The sequence below is a fragment of the Monodon monoceros genome, unplaced genomic scaffold (genome assembly GCF_005190385.1).
Source record: "Monodon monoceros isolate NGI ecotype Baffin Bay Population unplaced genomic scaffold, NGI_Narwhal_1 Super_Scaffold_3, whole genome shotgun sequence".
NCBI classification, from domain to species: domain Eukaryota; kingdom Metazoa; phylum Chordata; class Mammalia; order Artiodactyla; family Monodontidae; genus Monodon; species Monodon monoceros.
The window spans coordinates 98,726,613-98,748,897 of record NW_021703780.1 but is presented as its reverse complement, the minus strand read 5'-3'; the positions used below and the strand labels follow the sequence as shown (position 1 = coordinate 98,748,897).

The following is a 22,285-nucleotide window of genomic DNA, read 5'->3' as shown; positions in this document are numbered from 1 at the left end:
CCCGCTCTGTCGTGCATCACTGGACTAGCCTAACAGCAGCCTAATTAGAAATCATCAGGCTTCGCTGGGACATTCCAGCAGGCACCCAGCAATGAAAGTTAAATTAAGATGCAATTGGAAGGTGAAATTGGAAGATAATTACTCTTGGAACATACGGTTATGAGAGTTCCAGGCAGGGTATGGTGAACTGCAGTTGAAACAGACACAGGGGCTGAAGATGGGAATGTCAGGGGACGTCATCAGAAAAGCCATGAGTTTAAAAGGCTGTCGTCAGCCAGAGCAAGCAGAAGGCACTTACTGACTGACTGGTGCAGTCCCCTCACTCTGCACATGTGGAAACTGAGGCTCAAAGAGGGGAGGGGACTTGCCCAAGGTCTCCCCTTCAGTTAAAGGCAGAGCCAGGAGTGGAGATCAGAGCTCCGACTCCCAGTCCAGTGCCCCTCTCGGTACCTCTTCTGATTTAAACTCTGCAGAGCCGGCAAGGGAACAGCAACATGGATGTGTGAGTGGCAGATACTTAATTAAAATAGAGAGAGAAAGTAAAAACTGGTACCAGGGGGCTGGCTGGGGATGATTTCTATCACCAGAAGCTCTTAAAAACCTCTTCCTCCTGTCACTGTGACTCCCCACCCCCAGTTAACTCTTGGACTCTTGGCTCAAAGGGTATTCTGCATTCGAGTCATCCTCAGGTGTAGCAAATTGCCAGGAGGTTTTGGGAGTTGGTACCTCAGGGTGGGGAGGCTGTGCCCCCCCCCCCGGCTCTGTGTTACAGCGAGAGAGAAGGTTCATGCAGCAGCCAGAGGGTCCAGCAGTTCCGTCCATGCTGGGTTCTGGACAGTCAGAAAGTTAAGCTCAGCCCAGAGGAGGAAAGCCCTGCTCTGATTTATCCTGTAATTGCCCCGTCCCTGCCATTCTCTAAAGCTCAGCCAAACTGGACTCTTTACTCCCAAAGGGCTTGCATCTAACTGCCTCTGGGCCTCTGCACATTCTGTTCCTTCTGCCTGGAACACCCAACCTCTTGTTTTAAAATTTTTTTAATTTAATTTTTATTTTATATTGGAGTATAGTTGATTTACAGCATTGTGTTAGTTTCAGGTGTACAGCAAGGCAGTTCAGTTATACAATATATATGTATTGATTCTTTTTCAGATTCTTTTCCCATATAGGTTATTGCAGAATATTGAGTAGAGTTTCCTGTGCTATACAGTAGGTCCTTGTTGATTATATATTTTATATATAGTAGTGTGTATATGCTAATCCCAAACTCCTAATTTATTTTTTCCCCCACCTTTCCCCTTTAGTAACCTTAAGTTTGTTTTCTGTGAGTCTGTTTCTGTTTTGTAAATAAGTTCATTTATGTCATTTTTTTTGGATTCCACATATAGATGATATCATACAATATTTGTCTTTCCCTGTCCTACTTACTTCACTTGGTATGATCATGTCTAGGTCCATCCATGTTGCTGCAAATGGCATTATTTCATTCTTTTTCGTGGCTGAGTAATAGTCCATTGTATATATGTACCACATCTTCTTTATCCACTCCTCTGTCGATGGACATTTTGGTTGCTTCCATGTCTTGGCTGTTGTAAATAGTGCTGCAGTGAACGTTGGGGTGCATGTATCTTTTCGAATTAGGTTTTCTCTGGATATATGCTGAGGAAGTGGGATTGCTGGATCATATCCAACCTCTTTTTTGATTATTAAAATCCTCCCTGTCCTTCAGCATGCACCCTGGTGTTATCTGTCCCCTGGGTCTTCTCTGGGCAGAACTGGTCTGAGACCCTTGTACTGAGGGCAGGGGCTCTATGTGGTTCCTTTTTGTGAGGGAAGCAGGGAGGGAGCAGACCTGGAAGCTCTCACTCTCTTCATTTTCTCTCCTCCCTCTTCTGTCTCTCTTGCTGGCTCCTTCTCATAACCTTTGGGCCACTGGGGCTCCCTCCTGGGCCCTGCTCTTGTCTCTGCCCCCGCTCAGTCACTTGGTGGGCTCATCCGGCTCATGCCTTAATCCTGTCTCTGTGATGGCTGCCTCCAGGCCTCTCCCGGGAACCCAGGCTGGTCCATCCGAGAGCCCACTGACAGTTCCTCCCGGGGCTGTGATAGGCAACTCAGATGTTACACGTGCCAATCGAAATTCTGGTTTCCTCCCCTGGCACATGCAGCCTTCCCCAGTTCAGTTGGTAACAAATTCACTTTTCTGGTTGCTGTGACTCAAAACCTTCGTGTTGTCCTTTATTATTCTTTCTCTTACACCCCAAATCCAAACTGTCTGTAAATCCCACCAGCTGTACCTTCATATTTGGAATCTGACCTTTTCTTTCTTTCTTTCTTTCTTTTTTACCACTTCCACTGCTACAGCCTGGTCCAGGCCTCCATCTTCTCTGGCCTGGATTATCGCAGGCACCTCCTCCCTGCTCTCCTTCCTTCCATCCTCACCACTTCTAGTTTGTTCATCACACTAGCTGGAGTGTGCATGGCCTTCTGCTCAAGGCTAAGCAGCATCTACACAGTGTTTTGTTTATTGATGTATCTAAAGAGTCTAGATGAGTGTCTGGCAAATAGTAGGTGCTCGATAAATACCTATTTAATGGAATTGGATTAAAGAAAAGTGGATAGGAGCAAAGGAAAGCCAGTCATTCACTTTATGGTCACAGTTAGTCCTTCTAACTCAGCCTTATGTGAATTTCTCACCTGGTTAGCGGTCCCTGGTCTCCCTGGCCTCAGTTTTCCTGCGTTTTGCCCTTCTCTGCTGGGAGCCCTGAGTCTGCACTGTAGAAGAAATGCTCAGTGGCAGAAAGGTAAAGGCAGAGGTTCAAGGGAGTGGACCAGGAAGCAAGAAACCCCCAATTCTGGGACTTCCCTGGTGGTCCAGTGGTTAGGACTCCACGCTCCCAGTGCAGGGGGCCCGGCTTCGACCCCGGGTCGGGAACTAGATCCCACATGCTGCAACTAAAGATCCCGCATGCCGCAAGGAAGATCTTGCATGCTGCAACTAAGACCCGGCACAGCCAAATAAATAAGTATATATTTAAAAAATCCTATTATTAAAAAAAAAAAAATCCACTCTACTGGGGCCCTGCTCTGGACTCGCTGAGTATTCCAGGCCAGTCACCCACCCTTTCTGTGCCTCAGTTTCCTCATCTTTCAATGAGGTGTCAGACGAGGCCTTTCTGACTCTGGCATCCTTTGATCTCAGAGGGGGTGTGGATGAAACGCCCTGAGCTCTAGAGCTGGGAGCAGGGCATGGACACTGTGTACCTGTCACTCCTTAGGGGCTCCTGTGGGGAAGGCATTTTCTTTCAGGATCACGCCTCAGACACCCACTGTAATCTTTTCCGAGGAGATGGTGCCCACAGATCAATAGCTTGATTGGATGAAGGATGGGGGGCGGTGGGAGCGATGCAGCCTAGATGACGGTCATTTTCCATGACCTCTGTCAGGTCTCGTGGTGCCCATGTGAAATACCACCTGTTAAGGATGAGAAGTGAGAGTCCCCACCCCCAAAGAATAATTTCATGCCAATGCCTGACACCTGATGTTGAGAGCGTGAAGCTCGTATTACACCATATATCTGTGTAGAGCAAGACTTATACCAGGGGAAGATATGGGGTAGGGAAGGGCTGACTTTATTAGAACAATAATAGCTACTGCTTATTGAGAACACCTGTCTATGCAAAGTCCTGCTAATATATATCTTTTAATCTTCATAACAACCTCTTCATAATAGGTGTTACTGTTGAACCCATTTTACAGATGAGGAATCTGAGAGTCAGTTTCATAGCTTATACGTGGCAACGGCAGAATTTGAACCCAGACCACCAGGCTCCAAAGGCTTATTATTACCCTGTTACTCCACATTGACAGGTAGCTCTTTAAGCTCCAAATGTTCGAGTTTGTTTTAAACTAAATTGGACAGAAATTTTTCTGAATTAGGATATATTTGATTGCGTATGGAAACAAAAAGTTGGGAAGTCACTTCTTTTATCTTGAAGACTCTGGGTTATTATCCGGATGCCAGTGGCTGGCCTGGGCGTTGGTGCGGATGAATGTAGGTGTGGGTTAGGGCGTTGATGCAGTGGTTGCTTTAGCCTTTAAAGTCTTGACAGCTGTGCCTCTTCTCTCCATTTCTTGCTGTTCGCTACCACATCTTACAACTGGCAGTGTTGCTGCTCTCCCTGCATCTCCACCCCCCACTAATTAGCTGTGTCCTGGGAAACCATACAACTAAGTTCATTAGATTTATGAGCAATGTACAGAGGCTCTGGAATCAGGCCCTTCCAGGACCAGAGTGTGTGGGCTTTATAACCCTATATTATTGCTGTCCTGGGCCTTTTTTATTTCCTTTGGGGCTCCTCAGCTGAATTTTGCATAGCTGTGCCAGTTTGGGGGGGATGATACTGACTTTGGCCTCAGATATACTGAAATTGAGGGGCCAGTGGGACAGTCCCATGGAGATGGGTTAAAATCAGTTAGAGCTGTGCTAGCTGGCCCCATAGCCACCACCCTCGCGTGGCTACTGAGCACTTGCAGTGTGGCTGGTCTGAATCGTGATGTGCTGCAAGTGTGAAATATACCTTAGATTTCGAGGACTTAGGACAAACAAGAGTGTCAGATATCTTGTTAATGACTTTTGTGTATTGATTACATGTTGATCCAAACATGATTCATTGATCACATGATAATGTCCAAAATGATAATATTTGGGATATATTGAGTAGAAAAATGTACTGTTAAAATTAATTTCACCTGTTTCTTTTTGACTGTTTAATGTGGCTATGAGAAAATTAAAAATTACATGTGTGATGATAAATGGGGCTCACATTTATATTTGTCAGACAGCCCTGGATTAGAGATGACCAGGGTTAGATGCTGCAAGGATTGAGCTGGGAGTCAAATGTGTGGGGAGGAGGAGAGTTTGCTGACAAACCTCCAGGCCCTGTGCTCAGTCTTCCTTCTGTCACAAGCCGGGCTGGCATGCAGAGGCTGCTTTGTATCACACCCAAGGCTTAGTGGGGATGGAACTGGGAGTTGAGACTGGACTGAAGGGGGGACCTGTACATTCTAAACCTGGGCAGTGAACAACCAGGCAGTGCTTTTGAAGCGAAGTTGGCAGGATGGAGTTGGCATTTCATGAAAATCTGCATTCCTCACCCTGCCTGCAGTGTGGACAGGGGCTCGGAGGCACGGCAGGAGGTGTGAAGGCATGGGCTGGCTGTGGCAGGAGAGATGCTGAACTTGGAAGTGGGCGACTCCTCCCTTGCTTCTTCTGCTTGTCCAGGTCCCTCCAGTCCTGCAAAAGTGAGCTGAAATTTCACCTTCTCCGAGAGGTCTTCCCTAGCCGTGGCAACTCTTGCTTCCCTAACTCCTGTCACATGTGCATGTTGTGCGACATCTTTTATTCTGCCATGGCTGATAGATCCTCAACATCCACAGGGGATAAGGCCTTTTGCAAATATCCCATGTTGGAAAATACCATATAATTTCTCCTGTGAAATTTGGAGGCAGGGCAGTTAGCTGGAAACCAGGCTTGAAGCATGTAGAATTCAGAGGTGACCCTCAGAAGAATCATATGCCACCATCCCAAGCCTGTGGTGTATCATTCTGGAGGGAGGGAGATATTCAGTCATCATATTCCAAGGGTCTGTGGCTCAGTCCTCCAATTGTTCTGTTAGTCTTATCTCCCTAATTCAGTTGTGAGTCTTCAGCAGAGGTGTTCTTCTCTTCTTGGTCCTAGAAGCCTCTGCCATCTACAGTGCTGCGTATATAGGTACCTGACTGTTGGGACCAGCAGTGTCTCATGGGCCGGTGCACATCGAAAGCATTTACTGCGTCGTTGTTGAGTGGATGAGTGCAACGACCTGGACACCTTTATTTGAGAAGCACAGGCTGTCATTCAGTTGGGTTCTGTTAGCTGGCCTGTGCATAGAAGAAAGATCTCTTCACCTTGTTTACAGAATGAATCTTTATTGGAAGGTCGAGGGATTTTAAAGATGTTGGTGGAGGGCGTAAACCTGACAGAACATGGTCGATTGGGTTCATGTGGGTTGGGAAACCATCTTCGGTGTTCTCTTGTGAATGGTAAGTAGGAGACTCTGAGTGGAAGGAAATAATGGTAACTGTACCTTCTCTCTCTCCTTTTCTTATTCTCATCCTTTAGATTCACCCAAACCACCAGTTGCTCCCAAGCCGAAGGCTGCCAGTCCCCTCACGCCAGTGACGGCACCCAAATTCCCCTCGTCACCCCGGCCCGAGTGTCTTCACAGTCCCAACTCCATGTCCAGGGGGCCGAAACCCCCCATCGCCCCGAAGCCCAGGCTGGCTACCCCCAGTGAGTGGAGGGCCAGCATCTACATGATCAACAGCTTGAACAAGTGCAGCAATGGGAAGCTGCCCTGCGTAGACAGGGGGCTCTACGACGAGCACCGGTCCACCCCGGAATGCTCCGAGCCCGAGGCAGACGAGGATTACATCGTGGCCCCCGGGGCTCCGGCAGCAGAGGACGGACCCAGGGATGGGGGCTCCGTGGAGAATGCAGTCACGGTGCCTCCGGAGGCCAGCGGTGGGGAGGAGTGCCAAGAGAGAGGCAAGGAGTGTGAGCAGGAAGGGGCAGCAGCTGCAGAGGACTGGGCAGCCCCGGCTGAAGCGGTGCTGGGTGGAGAGGACGATGGAGGCGTCACCCCCACTCCTGAGAACATGGAGGTGGAGGACTGTGCCTGTGCCCCGGGGGCGGAGGAGCAGAAGTTCACAAGTGAGGACGAGGAGAAGCAGGTGGAAGAACACAGCGTGTACAGCCTGGAGGACGGGGGTGCTGGGGATGGAGAGGCGGTCCTTCCAAGCGATATCATTCTAACTCACCTCGATGCAGAGGACCCAGCAGCTCGTGGTGAGGAGCCCGGGCCGCCTGTGACACCCGGGGAGTCAGAGGAGGATGGTGAGGAAGGCCGCACCAACACAGAACTGGGGGCATCAGACGAGTGTGTGGGCTCTGACGGGCCCCCTGAGCGGGATGCTGCCGATGGCGGCGAGGAGCCCCCAGAGAATGAGGGGTTGGCCCCCGGTGTCCCGGAGGCGGAGGCGGCCACAGACAGCCCTGACATCTCCCAGGAGGCGTGTGAAGATGCCCCAGGAGGTGGTGGCCAGGATGGTCAGGATGAGCCAGCTGATCAGAAAGAGAAACCTGACCCAGAAGCAACAGCAGTGGGCACCCAGGAGGCGGGAGGGGACCCTCAAGAAGGTGAGGACCCTGTGCAGGATGAAGGAGCTGAGGAGAGCTGCCAGATCATTCCTTTCGAGAGGGACTGTGTGGACGACTTTGTGGCTCCACTCTCAGGACGTCCCTACGAGTTCTTCCCAAGCGAAAGCACCTCTTTCTGTAGCGAGAGCTGCTCTCCTTATTCCGAGTCAGCACAAAGCTTAGAGTCCGAGCAGGAGCCGCGGTCAGGGGAGCGCACGCACCAGGACCCCGTGGCTGGGCCTGGATGTGGCCGGCGTGGCTCCCTGCAGGGTGGCGCCGGGGAGGGACCCTCTGTCCCTGACGTGGTGGTCATGCCAGAGGAGGAGGATGCCGTGGACGATGCGCTCGCCAACCCCTATGAGATGGGAGTTGGCCTGGCGTGCGGGGTGGACTCTGGGGAGGGGGAGAAGCCTGAGGCACAGGCTGCCTCGGGCACCGCGAATGGCTGTGGATTGAAGGAAGAGGTGAGCTCTGATGCGGAGGGCGGCCTGGTCCCCATTGACAGGAAGAATATCACCACGAGGGCCAGGCCCCACTCCGGGAAGATGGCTGGCTACGTCCCAGAAACGGTCCCGGAAGAAACGGGACCGGAAGCTGGCTCATCAGCCATTGGCATTGGGGGTGCCACCAAGGAGGCGAGGAAGGCGGTCCTGTCATTGGAGGGGAAGCCGCTGGACGTCGGCAGGGCCTTGCCAGCAAAGCCCAGAGCCTTCACTCTGTACCCGCGATCGTTCTCCGTGGAAGGCCGAGAGATCCCCATGTCCCTGTGCCGGGAGCCCGAGGCGTGTGGCCTAGACGGCCACGGGATCAAGAGGAAGGACGACAACCTCTCTCTGCCCTGCGTGATTGGCTCCTCTGGCAGCTTCTCTCAGAGGGGCCACCTCCCATCCAGCGGCACCTCCACCCCGTCTTCCGTGGTTGACATCCCGCCCCCTTTTGACCTGGCCTGCATCACCAAAAAGCCCATTACAAAGAGCTCCCCCTCGCTCCTGGTGGAGAGTGAGCCCCCGGACAAGCACACCAAGAAGAAGAAGCCGTCCTTTAAGCGGTTCCTGGCGCTGACGTTTAAGAAGAAGACAGAGAGCAAGGTGCACGTAGACGTCAACGTGTCTTCGTCCAGGTCCTCCTCGGAGTCCAGCTACCATGGGCCGGCCCGGCTCCTGGAGATGGACCGGAGGAGCCTCAGCAACTCCCCGCAGCTCAGAGCGAGGACCGGCAAGCTCCGGGCTTGCGACTCGCCCTCCTCCCTCATCTTCTACAGGGACGGCAAGAGGAAGGGCGTCCCCTTCAGCAGGACGGTGTCCAGGGTGGAGTCCTTCGAGGACCGCTCCCGGCCTCCTTTTCTGCCCCTGCCCCTGACCAAGCCGCGCTCCATCTCGTTCCCCAACGCTGACACTTCGGACTATGAGAACATCCCGGCCATGAACTCGGACTATGAAAATATCCAGATTCCACCTCGGAGGCCCCCAAGGGCCGGGACGTTTACGAAACTGTTTGAAGATCAGAGCAGAGCCCTGTCCACAGCAAACGAGAATGACGGCTACGTGGACATGAGCAGCTTCAACGCCTTCGAGAGCAAACAGCAGAGTGCAGACCAGGAGGCAGAAAGGTACAGTGAAATGACATTTCCTTTGCTGTTCGGCAGGCGTAACTATCCGAGAGGCAAGCTTAGGCGTAGGGGACAGGACGGACTTGCTTTTTAGCCTCAGGCTCTGTTTCTCTCTAGCTTTGTGACTTGGGGTGAGTGGCTTCAGTTACTTCATCTGGGAAATGGATTTGTGCTACCTCTAGGCAGAGTGTTTGAAAAGATGAGAGTACCTAATCTGTTTGAAAGTATTTGGCTAAGATGCCAAATATAGTGCCCATGTGAGTGTATGTATTTCTATTATATGGGGTACATTTCTCATCTCCTAGGTAGATGGCTTTACTAGTCCCTTCTGGGAAAGTCACCAAAAGAGAAGGTTCTGGAATCTTGTCAAACTAAACATCTTTCACCATCAGGAAAATACCCTAAATTGAGATTGAGACCTTTTTATTGTGTCAATATATACTCTGTTCAAAGGAACTAGAAAAGACAATTTATTTAAATTGTTTAAAGAGCTAAGGGTGCCCTGAGCTAAATTTCTGAATGGAGGTCTTTAAGAGGTACGTCCAAGCTGATTTTTTTTTTTTTTTTTTTGGACTCAGTCACCTTGGAAGTGAGCGTGAAACACTGCAATTATTGACAACAGTGGCGGTTTTCTGACCCCACCTTCCCGAGACTGACTGAATGTCCTGTTGACCATCCCAGGTGGATAATTGCCAAATCTTGCTGTTTTTTATGCACCATGGATGCAACTTAAAGGCACTGCGATTCAGCCTCAACCATTTACACGCTTGGGGGCACCTGATCTGAATTAATGAAAAGTCAGAATGGTGGTGATTTTAAAGGAAACCCTGATTCTTTCGCCTCGTGTGCAGTAACTCATCATAGCCCGGCACAGCTGTTGCTGCTCGGAATTCCCAGGGGACCTGCAGTAATGAATAGATAAGAATGATTTGCAATTAGCATTAGCTCTCTCTGGAGTGTAGACACTAGAAGTGTTTGTGTGGTTTATTCTCCTGAATTTTTCACGTGGTTCCCCACACTGTTTCCATCTTCTCCCTGCCCCAAGTCTGGGTAAGGCTATGACTTGGTTCTTCCTAGGTTTGTTTGCCAGAGCAAAGGTAGACATCAGTGCCACCGGAGGGATCCAGTTTAATTTGGAGAATGTGGATGTGTGCGAGCTTTAAGAGGGTGGGAGCGGGAGAGCAGACAAGTTCATTGCGTTAATAGTTATCAGCGGGGTTTGACAAGACCCAACCCTAGCTGAATGCCTCCAGCACTAATGAAAATAGAACCAGGCTTTGAAACCATGAAATCTCCATGCTGGGAAGGACCTCAAAGAGCGTACGGTCAAACCTCCCATGTCTGATAGGTCCCTCTCTTAACTGGGTCTGTGCTTGAATTCCTCAAGCCACAGGGAACTCACCACCTCACAGAGGTGCCTCGTCTGTTGCTAGGTACTCTGATTAAGTTTTTCTTTCTGCCTGAGGCAAAAGCTATCTCTCCCTAATGTCCCTATCCCACTGAGGCAGAAGCTCTCCTCTCTCTAATATCCCTACACCACTCATGCTGGCTCTTTCCCCTCAAGCCAGGCAGCTGAGCTCATTTCCTCTTTTGTATGACTGTCCTTCGGAAATTGAAACCTGCTTCTGTTGAATCACAGAATTTCATAGCTGGGAGGGAACTTCAGCCAATATTTGGTCCTGTTACAGAGGAGGAAACTGAGGCACAGAGAGGGAAAGAGACTTGCCTAAAATCTCTAAGCAATTTAGTGGAGAAATCAGTGTCAGGACTCAGATTTCCTGACTCTTGGTTCAGGAATTTGTAGTGCATTATGCTGAAGGATGCCAGGTCTGGTTGTTCAGGCTGCCCACTGCACAACCCCAGGGTCCCACTCACCTTTTAGTCTAATATGCTGCCCCTGGCGTTGTGCAGTGCACAGGCTACTTGGCCATATGCAAAGGCCTTGTTGCCTTGATCTGTACTTAGTCCAAAAAACAAAAAAGCTCCCTTCATCCAAACTATAATGACATTAAGGGAATAAAATACCCAAGAAAATGCTAATACTTACCGTATCCTGACTGCTTACTGTGCCAGGCACCGTGCTAGGTGCTTTCCCTGTATTATCTCACATTTGGTGCTACAGCCTAGGGCCTTGGCCTAGGGTCTGACTCAACCGTCAGACTCTGAATTTCAAAAGCACTGTTGCCCCTCTCTGAATTTATTTCCCTGAAGGCCAGACTGACTAGGATGAATCTCCCGTGCAGGAACCACATCCTCTTGGACATCAATCAGTGAGCAAAGCTTTCTTCCGCTTCCCTGCATGAAACAGATGGAAGCAGAGGGAGAGAGACATCCCCACCCTGGGCGGGAACACGTCTGGGCAAGGGCAGCTTCAGATACACAAAATTGAGAGGCAGGGGGAACTGCCACGGGGTGAGGAACCACTGCTTCTTCGCCTGAATAAGGGCTTTGAGAACCGAGCGGAGGGGTGCCGCTGACCTGAGACACGTGCCCAGGGGTGCTTGGGGTTGGACAGGACAGGACGAGAGGGTGGGAGACAGTTCCTTCCTCCTTCCGCTGCCTGTCCTGCCCCAGACCTTGCTTCAGTGTGAAGATCAGAGGCAGAAGCCAAAATAAATACTGACAGTCCTGAAAGAGTGCAGGACAGTGCTGCAGGACGTGCGGGTTCAGAGCCCACCCCGTCACTGACTTGCTGTGGGATCCTGGAGGAGGCTGGGCCCCGGTCGCTCCTCTGTAAAACGGTAGGATTGGAGCCCATCTGTACTTCTCAACCACCTGTGCTGTCACTCACTGCTTTTCTTTAAATCAGTCCATGTTTTTTACTTAAAAAAATATTTTAAAAGGAAATTTTATGTCACTGTTGGGAAATGGAAAAGCAGTATTAGGTGTCATAAATAGAAGAAGGCAATTGTAAAAGTAGGATACAAAGAGAAATTAAAATAGCACGGGTAAAGTCTAGCTTGAGGTTATTAGTTGCCAAGGCTGTGAGCGGGAGGTTGGTCCCTTTGTTAAACAGGGAGAGGTGTTGAAGGCATCCTGGCACCACACGGAGACTTTCTGCTTGGCATAATCAGAAGGATTCAGGCGGATTGAGAAGGGAATAACTCCCTCGTGGTGTGATTCAATGTTATTTAAATCCAAGTCCTTTTTCCACTGACAGTGCCTCCCTTCAAGAAATGTTTTGAGTATGTAATAGAATTCCGAGAGCCCTTAGAGATCCCTAAATCTGAGCAGCAGCTCCGGGTCTGATGGATGATTATAAAGTTTCTTCTACACAGTTACTTCCTTTGAGATTTGTATACACAGATAATAGCATTTTCGAAGCTACAACAATATTCTTATTAACCGTTTTCTATCTCATAAAATAAAAGTGTATACATTGTTACCTATGTACAGTCCTCACTCCCCCACCCCCGTATGTAAAAGAGGTTTCGTTATCCTTTGGTTTAAAGTGTATCCCCAAAGCATTCTTTTTTTTCCTGAATTGACTCTCATATGCACAAAAAATGTTTTCAGTCCAACACTCATCCTTTTCAAATAGGGTGTTTTATGTCCTCAGTCAGGACTCTTGGTTGGGGAACCCAGTCTTTACTTCTGAATATCCCGCAGGACCTCAGTATGTTGGTTATGCACTAGGAGCTTAATAAATGCATGTCGATGAGTTGGTGATTTTGAGCTTCACTGGGGGAAGGAACTATCATTTATTAAGGATACTCTGAAACACAGTTTGGGGTGCTTTGTGTACGCTTATTCAATATCCATTTGATGCAAAACACCACGCACTGGTTTGTCCTGAGTGTCTCATTTAAATCCCCATAATTGTAAGTTTGCTTTTTGCATGATGATGAGTCTCCTTTAATCACGGTGTTATACCTCAACACAGATCCCCGAGGCCCCTTTTCCCCATTTCATCATGAAAACTTTCAGACTTACGGGAAAGTAGAAAGAGTTTAACAGTGAATGTCCATACGCCCGCCTCCTAGATTTTACATTAACGTACTGCTGCGCTGGCTTTTTCTCATCCCTTCCCAGCGCCCTCTCCAACTCTTGATGCATATTGTTGCTGATGCATTTCTGGTGGCCTTTTATGTTTACAGATGAGGACACGGCAGCCCAGGGAGAGCCTGTGAGAGCACGGTGGCTAAGCGTGCAGGCTCCTGCCAGGCTGCGTGGCTTTCAGTCTGCCCTCCACCACTTACTGCGACTTACCTCTCTGTGCTGCAGTTTCTTTACCTGTGAAAGGCGATGATAGTAGTACTGGCCTCACAATGTCATTAAGACGAAATGAATTAATGCAGCACAGAGTGGAGTGTTCACTAGGCACCAGCTGTTACCGAGTGACATGATCAAGGTCACACAGCAGTGGATGCAGGTGGGGAATCGGGTCCCTTTCACTGAGGGAGGATCTCTCTGTCTCTCTCTCATACGACTGTTCTGCGTGTGTTTGACTCAATGTTCAGGACCTCCCATCCATAAACCAGGACCAGGCGTGAACTCGTGAGCTTCGGTGGTGGCGTGTGGTGTCAGCACTGCCTCTGCCTTCTGCGTGAGATGGAGTTGGGGCTGCAGGCAACAGCCTAAGCAGCCTTGATTTGGACCCAGGACCAGGGCTTTGTGATTCCGTAATCTCGCTAGCAGAGGTGCCTACTCTGTGACTCTTGACTGTAGCTATTATTTCACTTGTAACTCACGATTAGTTAGGCACCTTAGGAATTTCCAGTTCCTATTTTTCCAGATGAGAAAACTGAGGCCCAGGGAAGTGGTATAAACCATCCTCTGTCACACAGGTAGTAAGTAGCCAAACCAAGGTTCAAACCCCACTCTTTCTGCCTCTCGACCCAATGCTCTTTCCACGTCCTATTTTCTTTGGTTGAAAAATGCCACGTTAGCTGGTGGTCTCCATCCAACCGCTGTGAAGTGTCTTTGCTTGCAGGAGTTAGGCTGGGGTAGCCTTGCTTGTTGGTCCAGAGGAGAAGCAGAAGGACACTCTCTTTTCTCAAGGCTGGTGGGTTTACTTCTCTCTTGGCAACTCATCAAGAAGACTGACAGCCTCTCCTGGGACTGGCTAATGCAGTGCTCAGATGTCTTTCCCTCCCTCAGGGCCTTGGGGGGACCCTGGCCCTCCTGTGGCCCCTTGTGCCCGAGGAGCAGCCAGGAGGAGCTCTGGGTTAGAGCAGCTGTCTGTACTGCTCATAAGGGGAGCTTCAGACGATTCAGCCCCGAGCAGCAGTGCCTTCCAGAGAGAGCTGTGGATGGGCCGAGGCCCAGCATTTCAGGCTCTCCTCCAGAGCTGTTCCCTGTTGGAATGCAGCTCGAATTACATGCTTTGTGGAGTTTGTGGATTGGCCACGTGGTACAGCGTGAGATGAGGACCCGCAGTGGGTGCATCCAGGGGATTGAATATTTTGGCTTGCCGATGACGACCATAAGAGAAATGAGCAATTCTGAATAGGAACTGTGCTAAGTGATGTGTGGGAGGAGGTGGAGAGGGGGACCCAGTACCGTCACCGGCCTCAGCGCAGGTACAGTTGGGTGGTTGGAAGAGGACTTAGACCCAAGTCCCTGAAATGCAAGATCGGAGATGCTCAGAACCCAAAGAGTAGGAGTCTAGACGAGGGTGGGATAGCTTTGTGGAAAAGGGGACATTTGAACAGGCACTGAAGGAAAAGTAGGTTTTCCACATATGGAGGTAGAAGAAGGTATGAGCACACACAGACACACGCAGGACTGTGGTTTTTAGCAGGTGAAGCTGCAGTGAAAATAACCTAACCTTAGTTCAGCATGTCCTTCGATATCTTTATTCTGGAAAACAGTTCCCATCACCTGCAGACACGGAGACTGCATCGGGGAGACTGGGTTGAAAGCCTCAAGTACTAAACTCGCACCATCTTTTTCTCGTCCCCAGTTGGTGGTAGAAGGTTGCACTGGCTCAGCCGATTCCCTCACCGGCCAAGCACTAAACATTGGCTGCTGTTCTTAGCACTGGAGGGTGACGGTTCCTGCCCTCAGGGTGTTTCCGTCTGGCTGGGGAGAAAGGCAGACCGAGGTCCTTAGAACCTAGCGTAATAAAGGTCCTGTTAGAGGTCCATCCAGACAGCTCTGAGGAGGGGCAGCGGGGAGCCCTCACTGTCTGGGCTATCCGCGGGTACTGCCAGAGGCACAGCAAGGTGTTCATGATGGAGACACAGTCGGGGAGGAGCACAAGCCTGGGCAGGAGTCGGGGGTAAGAAAAGACCATGAAGTGTTGAGGTGGAGCTCAGTGTCCACGCCTGCGAGGTGAACTTGGGAAGGCAGCCTGGGGCCCAGCCGGGAAGTGCCTCACATTTCGGCTCCATGAGCCTGTCCGATATCCCAGGGCAGCAGGGAGACCCTGGCTGGTTTTCAGCAGGGCAGGGCCGTGGTGGGGATGCTGCATTGCACTGGACGCCTTGTTGGCAGGGTAGAGAGTGGAGGGGATGAAGCAACGGGAAGCAGGGACATTAGCCAGGAGGCCATTGCGCCGGCCCCTGCAGAGGAAACGAAGACCCCGTGGGGCTGTGGCAGGGAGTGGGACGTGTGGTGTTCCGTCTCTAGAATGCGCACAGCAGCCCAGTCCTCCAGTGTCAGTTCACTCCAGGGCTAGCTGTATCTGCCTTTGCCTTTCTCTTCTTAATCTGTTGTTTATCTTTTACAGTCTGTCTGGTCCCAAATAGATGAAAGGCTGGCGCTGGTTTCCAATCAAAGACATAGCAAGAAATAATAAGAATTTAGTCCCTAAAATAAAAGTTAAAGGATACAAGCCAAGTAACAAAGGTGGGGGAGGTAATTGTACGGACAATACAGACCAAGGACAGCGGCTGCAATTAAAATTCTGAAATCCAGCACAGACTCTAGCATGAGGGCCCCTCCTTCTTACCTCCCTGGCCCCCAGCATCATTTAGAATGCAGTAGATGTTTCGGTGAAGTGATTCCCTGAGACAGCAAAAGCTGACTTATTTTTTTACAACCGTAGACAGTGCTGCAGCAACAAAAATATGCATCCTTGTAAAACAAAGGTGATTTACGGCCTCAGCTACACATCCTTGAGTGGGTATATGGCAGAGTTGCAACCAGGCCTCCTGCTGGCTGATTGCATTGGTGCTGAGAGCTGCGTCGCTGGGCTTTGGGCACAGCCCAGCAGTGGTGTTCCTTGGTATCTTTCTATTGGTCTGCAAGCCGGGAGCTTTCCTATTATTATTACGTTTTTGACAAATGAACTCATGCAGAGCTTTCATTAAGTTTCATTGAAAGGACCTGGAAATGCCATAAAAATTATTATAATCTCAAAACCATCACATTCCTATTGCGTGCGGCTGTGCTTCTTGTTGAAATTGACTGATGAGAATATTCAGTTTTTAATTTTCTGACTTAAAATAAGACCATCTGCAGCTGTTTCTTTTAGCAATAATTTTTAATTAAACGCAATAAAATTTACATGGAAGGACCCTAATAAGAAAATTGTGTCAGGAACACACTGATTGGAACACTTATTAGCGTGAGATTAAAGCCCCAGCTATTTTTTTTTTCCTCACAGAGCTGTAATGCAGATGAAATCCTGATTAAGTGTTAATCACAATGTGGTTTTACCTTCATAAAGTCAGGGTTTCCCTCTGTGGGAGGCGTGAGAATAATTCTCACTAATAGCAGACAGCCTTATTGCATGGGTTCTTTGGTGAAATGTCAGCAGCTGGTCTCCTTGACCAGCTGAGCCCCAGAGGAGGCGTGGAGTCTTTGTTCCAGCCTGAGTGTAGATGGTGCTGACATCCGGGGCCTCAGTCTTCCGGCCCGTGGACTGGGGATAAGCGTACCATGCAGAGGATATAGCCAGAGAGCAAAAGTCATCTCTGTAGTTTGTGCATTTCTTCACTGAATTCATATCAAGTGAGGTTATTCTTTTGTGAAAAAGAAGAAAAAAGAGCAGAGTGATAGAAAGTGACTGGTGGAAGGTACGGTTTAGACAGGGTGGTCAGGGAGGGCTTCTCTGAGGAGGTGACATGGAGTGAAACCTGAATGGTGATCAGGCCTCATCAGGGGGAAGGGTGTTCCAGGCAGAGGAACAGCAGGGACAAAGGCCCTCAGGCTGGAGGCCCTTGGGGGTTTGTGGAGAGGCCAGGAGTCCAGCGTGGCTGGAGAGCAGAACGCAGTGGGGAGAGTGACCAGGGATGGGTGGGCAGGGGCCTTTGTAAAAGATTTGGATTTTACTTTAATAAGACGCCATTGGAAGGAAGTGTTAGGATCCAAAATGTTGGAGTTATCTGAACCCTTTAAGACTTGTATGTTTACAGTCATCAGCAAATAATTGGAAAATGCAGCAAAGAATATTTGCTATTGAGAATGGTTCTGGGAGTATAAGGAGGTTTGAATTGGGGCCCCAGCTCTGCCCCTGGCTATGTGATTTTTGAGCATCTGGGTCTTGTCTCTCTCCCACCTGTGATTGCTCTGGACTGGCTTGGAGCCAGCGGTTCTGAGTCCACACCTGAGTGCTCTTTACAGAAAATGGTGGTGGTCCAGGGAGCGGAGCAGAGAGGACACGCGCCCAGCAGAGGGAGGCCGAGAGGTGATAAGGCTGGGAAAATTCCTGAAAACGAATGTGCTACATTTGGACCTGTGCTCCCCGCATAAACTGATTTGATCTGTGAGCCATAGGGAGCTATTGAAGGTTTTAGCGTAGGGGAGTGTCATCAGCTAGTTCTCTAGCACAGTTATTGTCAGCCATGAGGGGTCGAATGGGGGAAGAGAAGCCCCACCAGTAAGGTGTCTAAATATCAAGGGATCGAGGCATGATGACAGGCCTCACTCTGCAGCCTCTGTAATGTGATGGCCCCCAGTCACGGCGGCTGCACAGTCACTCAGAGCAGAGTGACCCAGGGCTCTGGCTGCCTGCATCTCCCCAGCGTGGGGGTGTCAGGGTGCCTGACGGCGTGTAGGCAACACAGCTGACAGGACCAGAGAGGCAGCAGTAGGGCCGGAAGAGAATGAGGTCGAGTCCGGCTCTGCCCCTGTCCCATCTGAGCCTCAGTCTTCTCACCGGTTCCAGGGGTATGATGGTCCCTTCATCACTGAGCTGTCCTGAGGAGTCAGAGATAATACTCGCACAAGGGCTTTCTCAGGTATTAAAAAATAATACCACCAGCCTTGGCCTTTGCTGCTGGGAGCTGTGTGCACCACAGCTGATGAGGCTCTGCTGTGTGTTCACTAGATGCCAGACACTGTCTCAGACCCTTTACATGTGTTAACTCAGTTAATCCGAAACACCCACTTGCCACATAGGTACTTTTAAAAAAAAAAATCTACACTCAGCAGATGAGGAAACTAAGGTACAAAGAAGTTCAATAAGGGGCCCAAGGTCATACAGCTGGTCAGCAGCAGAGCCAGCATTTTAACCCAGGCAGTTTCCAGCAACTGTGCTTTCAACTATGCTGTGAGGTTCCCTCTCACTTTGTGTGCATCACTACATTTAATTGGTTAGATGTCCCTTTGGGAGTAGTTATCCAATTTCACTTTTTTTAATAGAAGAGGAAACTGAGGTTCAGAGTGGTAACATGACTTGTAAGCCAGTAAGTGATGGAGCCAGGACGGGAAGGAAGGTATCTTTAGATATAAATTCTTCCCTTTTTCTGATTCACCCTCTTTGAGAACTTCCCAATTGGAATCGACCCCCCTCCAGATGTCAAAGGTGAGGACACACAATGGGGTATGAATCTTTAGAACGGAAATGTCCTTAGTGTAGGCATTGAGAATGGACAGTATAATGACTGTCCCCTTGCTTAGATCCACATGTCCAGGGGATGATGTAAAAACTATATATAAAGAGAGTAGCGCACACTGTTGCATTAGTAGTCAAAGGGATGATATTGTGCAGAAGGTTAACACTTCCTTAGATTGCCTAGCTGGGCTCAGGAAGGGCCATTGGGGAATTTATCATCCGTGCTCACAGTACTCCAGGTGAACAGGACAAAAAACTGATAATAATTTCTGAGTGATGAATTGATGTTTCATCCGGCTCCTTGACAATGTCCCAAGACTGTCCGGCCTCCCAGATATGAAGGCAGCCACTCAGCTGTGTGCAGGGACTTCTGAGCTTGCAGCTGAGAGTTGCAATGTTTCCCTCTCTTGGAGAGGCCTCTGTCTTTGGCTGTTTTCCTGTAAAACGAATGTCTTAGGGTTGAGATTGTTTTGGGGGATGATGTGGCTGGTCTCTATGTAAACAGACCCATTCTCTACATGCGTGGGGTTGATCTGGAGCCCTGAATAGGGCCCAAGAGAAGTTTCTCTAGGTCAGGGCACGATCCGAGAACTTGACATTTCAGGCTTGCTTGCATGATTTTAATAAAGAAGACAAGATACACACATATACGCACCCCCCCCCCCCAAAAAAAAAAACCCAACCAAACAAAAGCAGAATCTGCTCAGAGACCTTAAGGCCTGCTGTACTGTTAGGATGAGAGTTTCCTGCACTTAAAGAGGTGTCCAGCAGGGTTGTCCTGTGGGGTCGTGAGCCTTCATCATGGTCAGTAATTAAGCATCAGTGGAAAGGATACAGGAATCGATCATGACTTACACAGGCCAGGAAATCTGAACTCTGGGGGTCATTTTTGGCTGGGCAGGTCGAGTCCCAAGGAAGCAGCTGCTAAAAGGTGTCCAGGTCCCGGGGCTGGAGAGGCCCCAGAAGACTATGGGAAGACTCAGTAGCAGCTCTGAGCCTGGTTCCAGAAGGCACCTCCTGTTACGGAGAAACATGTTTTTCATACCCCCTGCCCACTGCATCCGAACCCTCTGAAATGCTGAAGAGGCAGTACCTGGGGCGTGGTAGACCTTGGGGTATGGCCTGCCTCAGGGGAAGGCAAAAGGCCCCCTCTTGGAGCCCAGGGCCCAGCTGCATTGAAGCAGATGGGAAGGTTGGTTATTTGGTGCCCCTTGGGGGGCTCCCTCACGCACTTCATCTCAGTGGTTTTCAAACTTTCTGTTGCAGCAGGATCCTTTTTTAAATGAAATCTTACTCGGAACCCCAGCATAGAAGGCAAAGCTTTATTATTATAATTCTCTTTCACAAGTTCAGAATTTTTAATACTTCATAGGAAGTTAATTTAACAAGATTGTCATAATGAATAGAAATCTTGGAAATTGGGAATTATGGATTACAGTGCTGCTCTTATGGCCTAATGAGGGGTGTTGTTTGTGCAAAGTGGTGGGTGTATCATGGGTGTAGAATGTGTTCTCCAGGGCAGATGGCTGGGTTCACATCCCTAATCGACGAGCTACTAGCTGTGTGTCCTTGGGCAAATTACTTAACCTCTCTGTGCTTTAGCAGCCTCATCTGTAAAAGCAGGGAAGGTGGTACTGCCAACCTCAAGTGATTGTCTCAAGGTTTGAGTAAGTTAACACTTGCAAAGACTTTAGCTGGAGTCTGGTCCTTGGAAGTCCTCAGTGCACTCTAGCTGTTGATACTCTAGCAGTGTCTGTACCCATGAAATTCCAAGCAGGTATTTGTGAATCTTTGCCAAAAAGGGCTTAGGGTTTCTGAGCAATGCAGTTTGAAAACCCCACCTCATCCCAGATACTCTGGGCAGGCTTCTTTTAGTAAGTGCTATCTGTTGAATATACATAGTTATAAGTCATATTCACTGAGAATTTGATCAGTGGTTTACAGACCCCTGTGCAGGGGAGGTGGAGAAATGGTGGTTTCTGCCCACCTTTCAAAAGCAGGGCTTTTGTTTTGTTGAAGGGAAGGTGTAGCAGTTTGAGAAGCAGTTTCGGGGTAAATAACTATTGGATCATACACTCCTGGATTATAATAACCCCCTCACCATCTGGTTTACAAGAATGGAAATGAAATTAATGATATGAGTGGGGAAAGGAGACAACCCCCAGTGGGTTCCACTGTCTGCCAATACTTCACATACCTCTGTGCACCCCACTGCTTTATACACATTATCTCATTGATTATTGGCCCCATTTTACAGGTAAGAAAACTGAGGTGCCCAGACATCATGTGGCAGAGGAGGCAAACAGACAGGGTCTGAGAATGCAGAGCACAGAGCTAGGACCCACAGGGTGGGCACACGGAGGGGTCCCAGCTTCACTGAGCAGTGCTTGCTCCTGGCAAGAGTTGCGCCCACGTTAGGAGACTGATTCGCCCTCACTGTGGGTGTGTGCAGAGGGGCTGGCTGAGCCCCTGCCAGAGAGGCTGTCCTGCGGATTCCTTTTGTAGGTCAGAAAGCTGGACGTTCAGAAAGTCATGAAACCTCCATGTGGCAGCCACATACGTGTGCACTGCGCCTTACAGTTTACAAAGCTTTTCCATGCCTGTTAGCTCCATCGATTCTTCCAACAACCTCTGTCTAGAGTAGGCAAGACACCAATTAAAAGCAAAATTTAAGCAAAGACCTGAAAGAGGACAGAAGGTAGTCAGGCAGAGTTGTTTTCTTTGTGGGGCTTGCGGTTAGCCATTTTCCTGGAATGTTTTCCCAGTGTCCTCGACTGAAAAATGGGGACAGTGGGGTGACAGGTATCTGATGGTTAAGAGTAACCCACACCAAGTGCTTGTTGCGGGGCCTGGCATGAAGTTGGTTCTCAGTGAATGTAATTATGGTTATTATTATGATTGTACTGAATATGAAGAAGGGATCTGAGGAAAGGCAGGAGGAGAAGGTCCCTGTAAGACCGAGGGTTTGGAAAATGCCAGGGAAGAGCAGAAAAGGAGCTGGAGGCTGGAAGAGTATTGTACAAGGTCACGTAGCTGGCAAGTGGCAGAGCCCAGCCATAGGGCTCAGGGGTACCTGCTGCAAAGCCGCTGGCCATGTGTTCCGTGATGAATTGAGCTGAGCAAGGCTGGTCCCGGCACGGACCCAGGACAGGCAGTGTCAGGTCCTGGGCGCACTTGGAGCTGCTCTGGGTGATGACAGGAGGAAGGAGGTGGTGTCACAGGCTAGGGATTGTTCTGGGCCCGCACTCCCCTCCTGGGAAGCTCCTTGCAGACGCTACATCTGGTTTCCAGGGAGGTCCCTAGTCCAAACCCAAGTTTCCTTGCCGGCCTGAGGCCAGCGGTCAAGGCTGGGTTTAGAGCCACGGAGTGAGTCAGTGGCTTAGCAGAGACCAGAATTTAGACAGCTGCTCAGCCTCTGGGATAAGGAGCCCCTTCCTCTCCAAACCCAGTCTCAGACCCCAGGAGGTCCTGAGGTCTCATCCAAGGCCGACCAGCAGCACCGTGCTGAAGAGACATTTGTGTGTTGCAGCCTTTGCCCCAATTTCTGGTCTTTCGTTTACCCTCCCCTGTTCCCAGTGTTGGGGAGGGAGGTCCGGGATACCACCTGGCTTTACAGAGGGGGAAGCCGAGGCCCAGAGAGGGGGCTCGGGTCCTCCATTCCTCCTTCCACTGGATCAGCTGCCACCTGCGTAAATGCATAAGGTAATGATGGAAAGGA

The 22,285-nt window shown here is 49.7% G+C and overlaps 1 protein-coding gene across 8 annotated transcripts in view; it reads left to right on the top strand.

Annotated features, from left to right (window-relative positions):
* FGD5 (FYVE, RhoGEF and PH domain containing 5) overlaps positions 1-22,285 on the top strand; it is a 122,172-nt gene that overhangs the window by 9,188 nt on the left and 90,699 nt on the right. For 7 of the 8 annotated variants that reach the window (XR_003796583.1, XM_029241995.1, XM_029241994.1 and 4 more), the window contains exon 2: positions 6,158-8,843. Coding sequence is in view for 7 of the 8 variants with exons in the window: in XM_029241995.1 (XP_029097828.1) it covers positions 6,158-8,843 (2,686 nt within the window). In the remaining variant the exon portion in view is untranslated. Of the gene's footprint in view, positions 1-5,291; positions 5,299-6,157; positions 8,844-22,285 lie in introns of those variants that run through there. The other variant, XM_029241998.1, reaches the window with a different exon arrangement.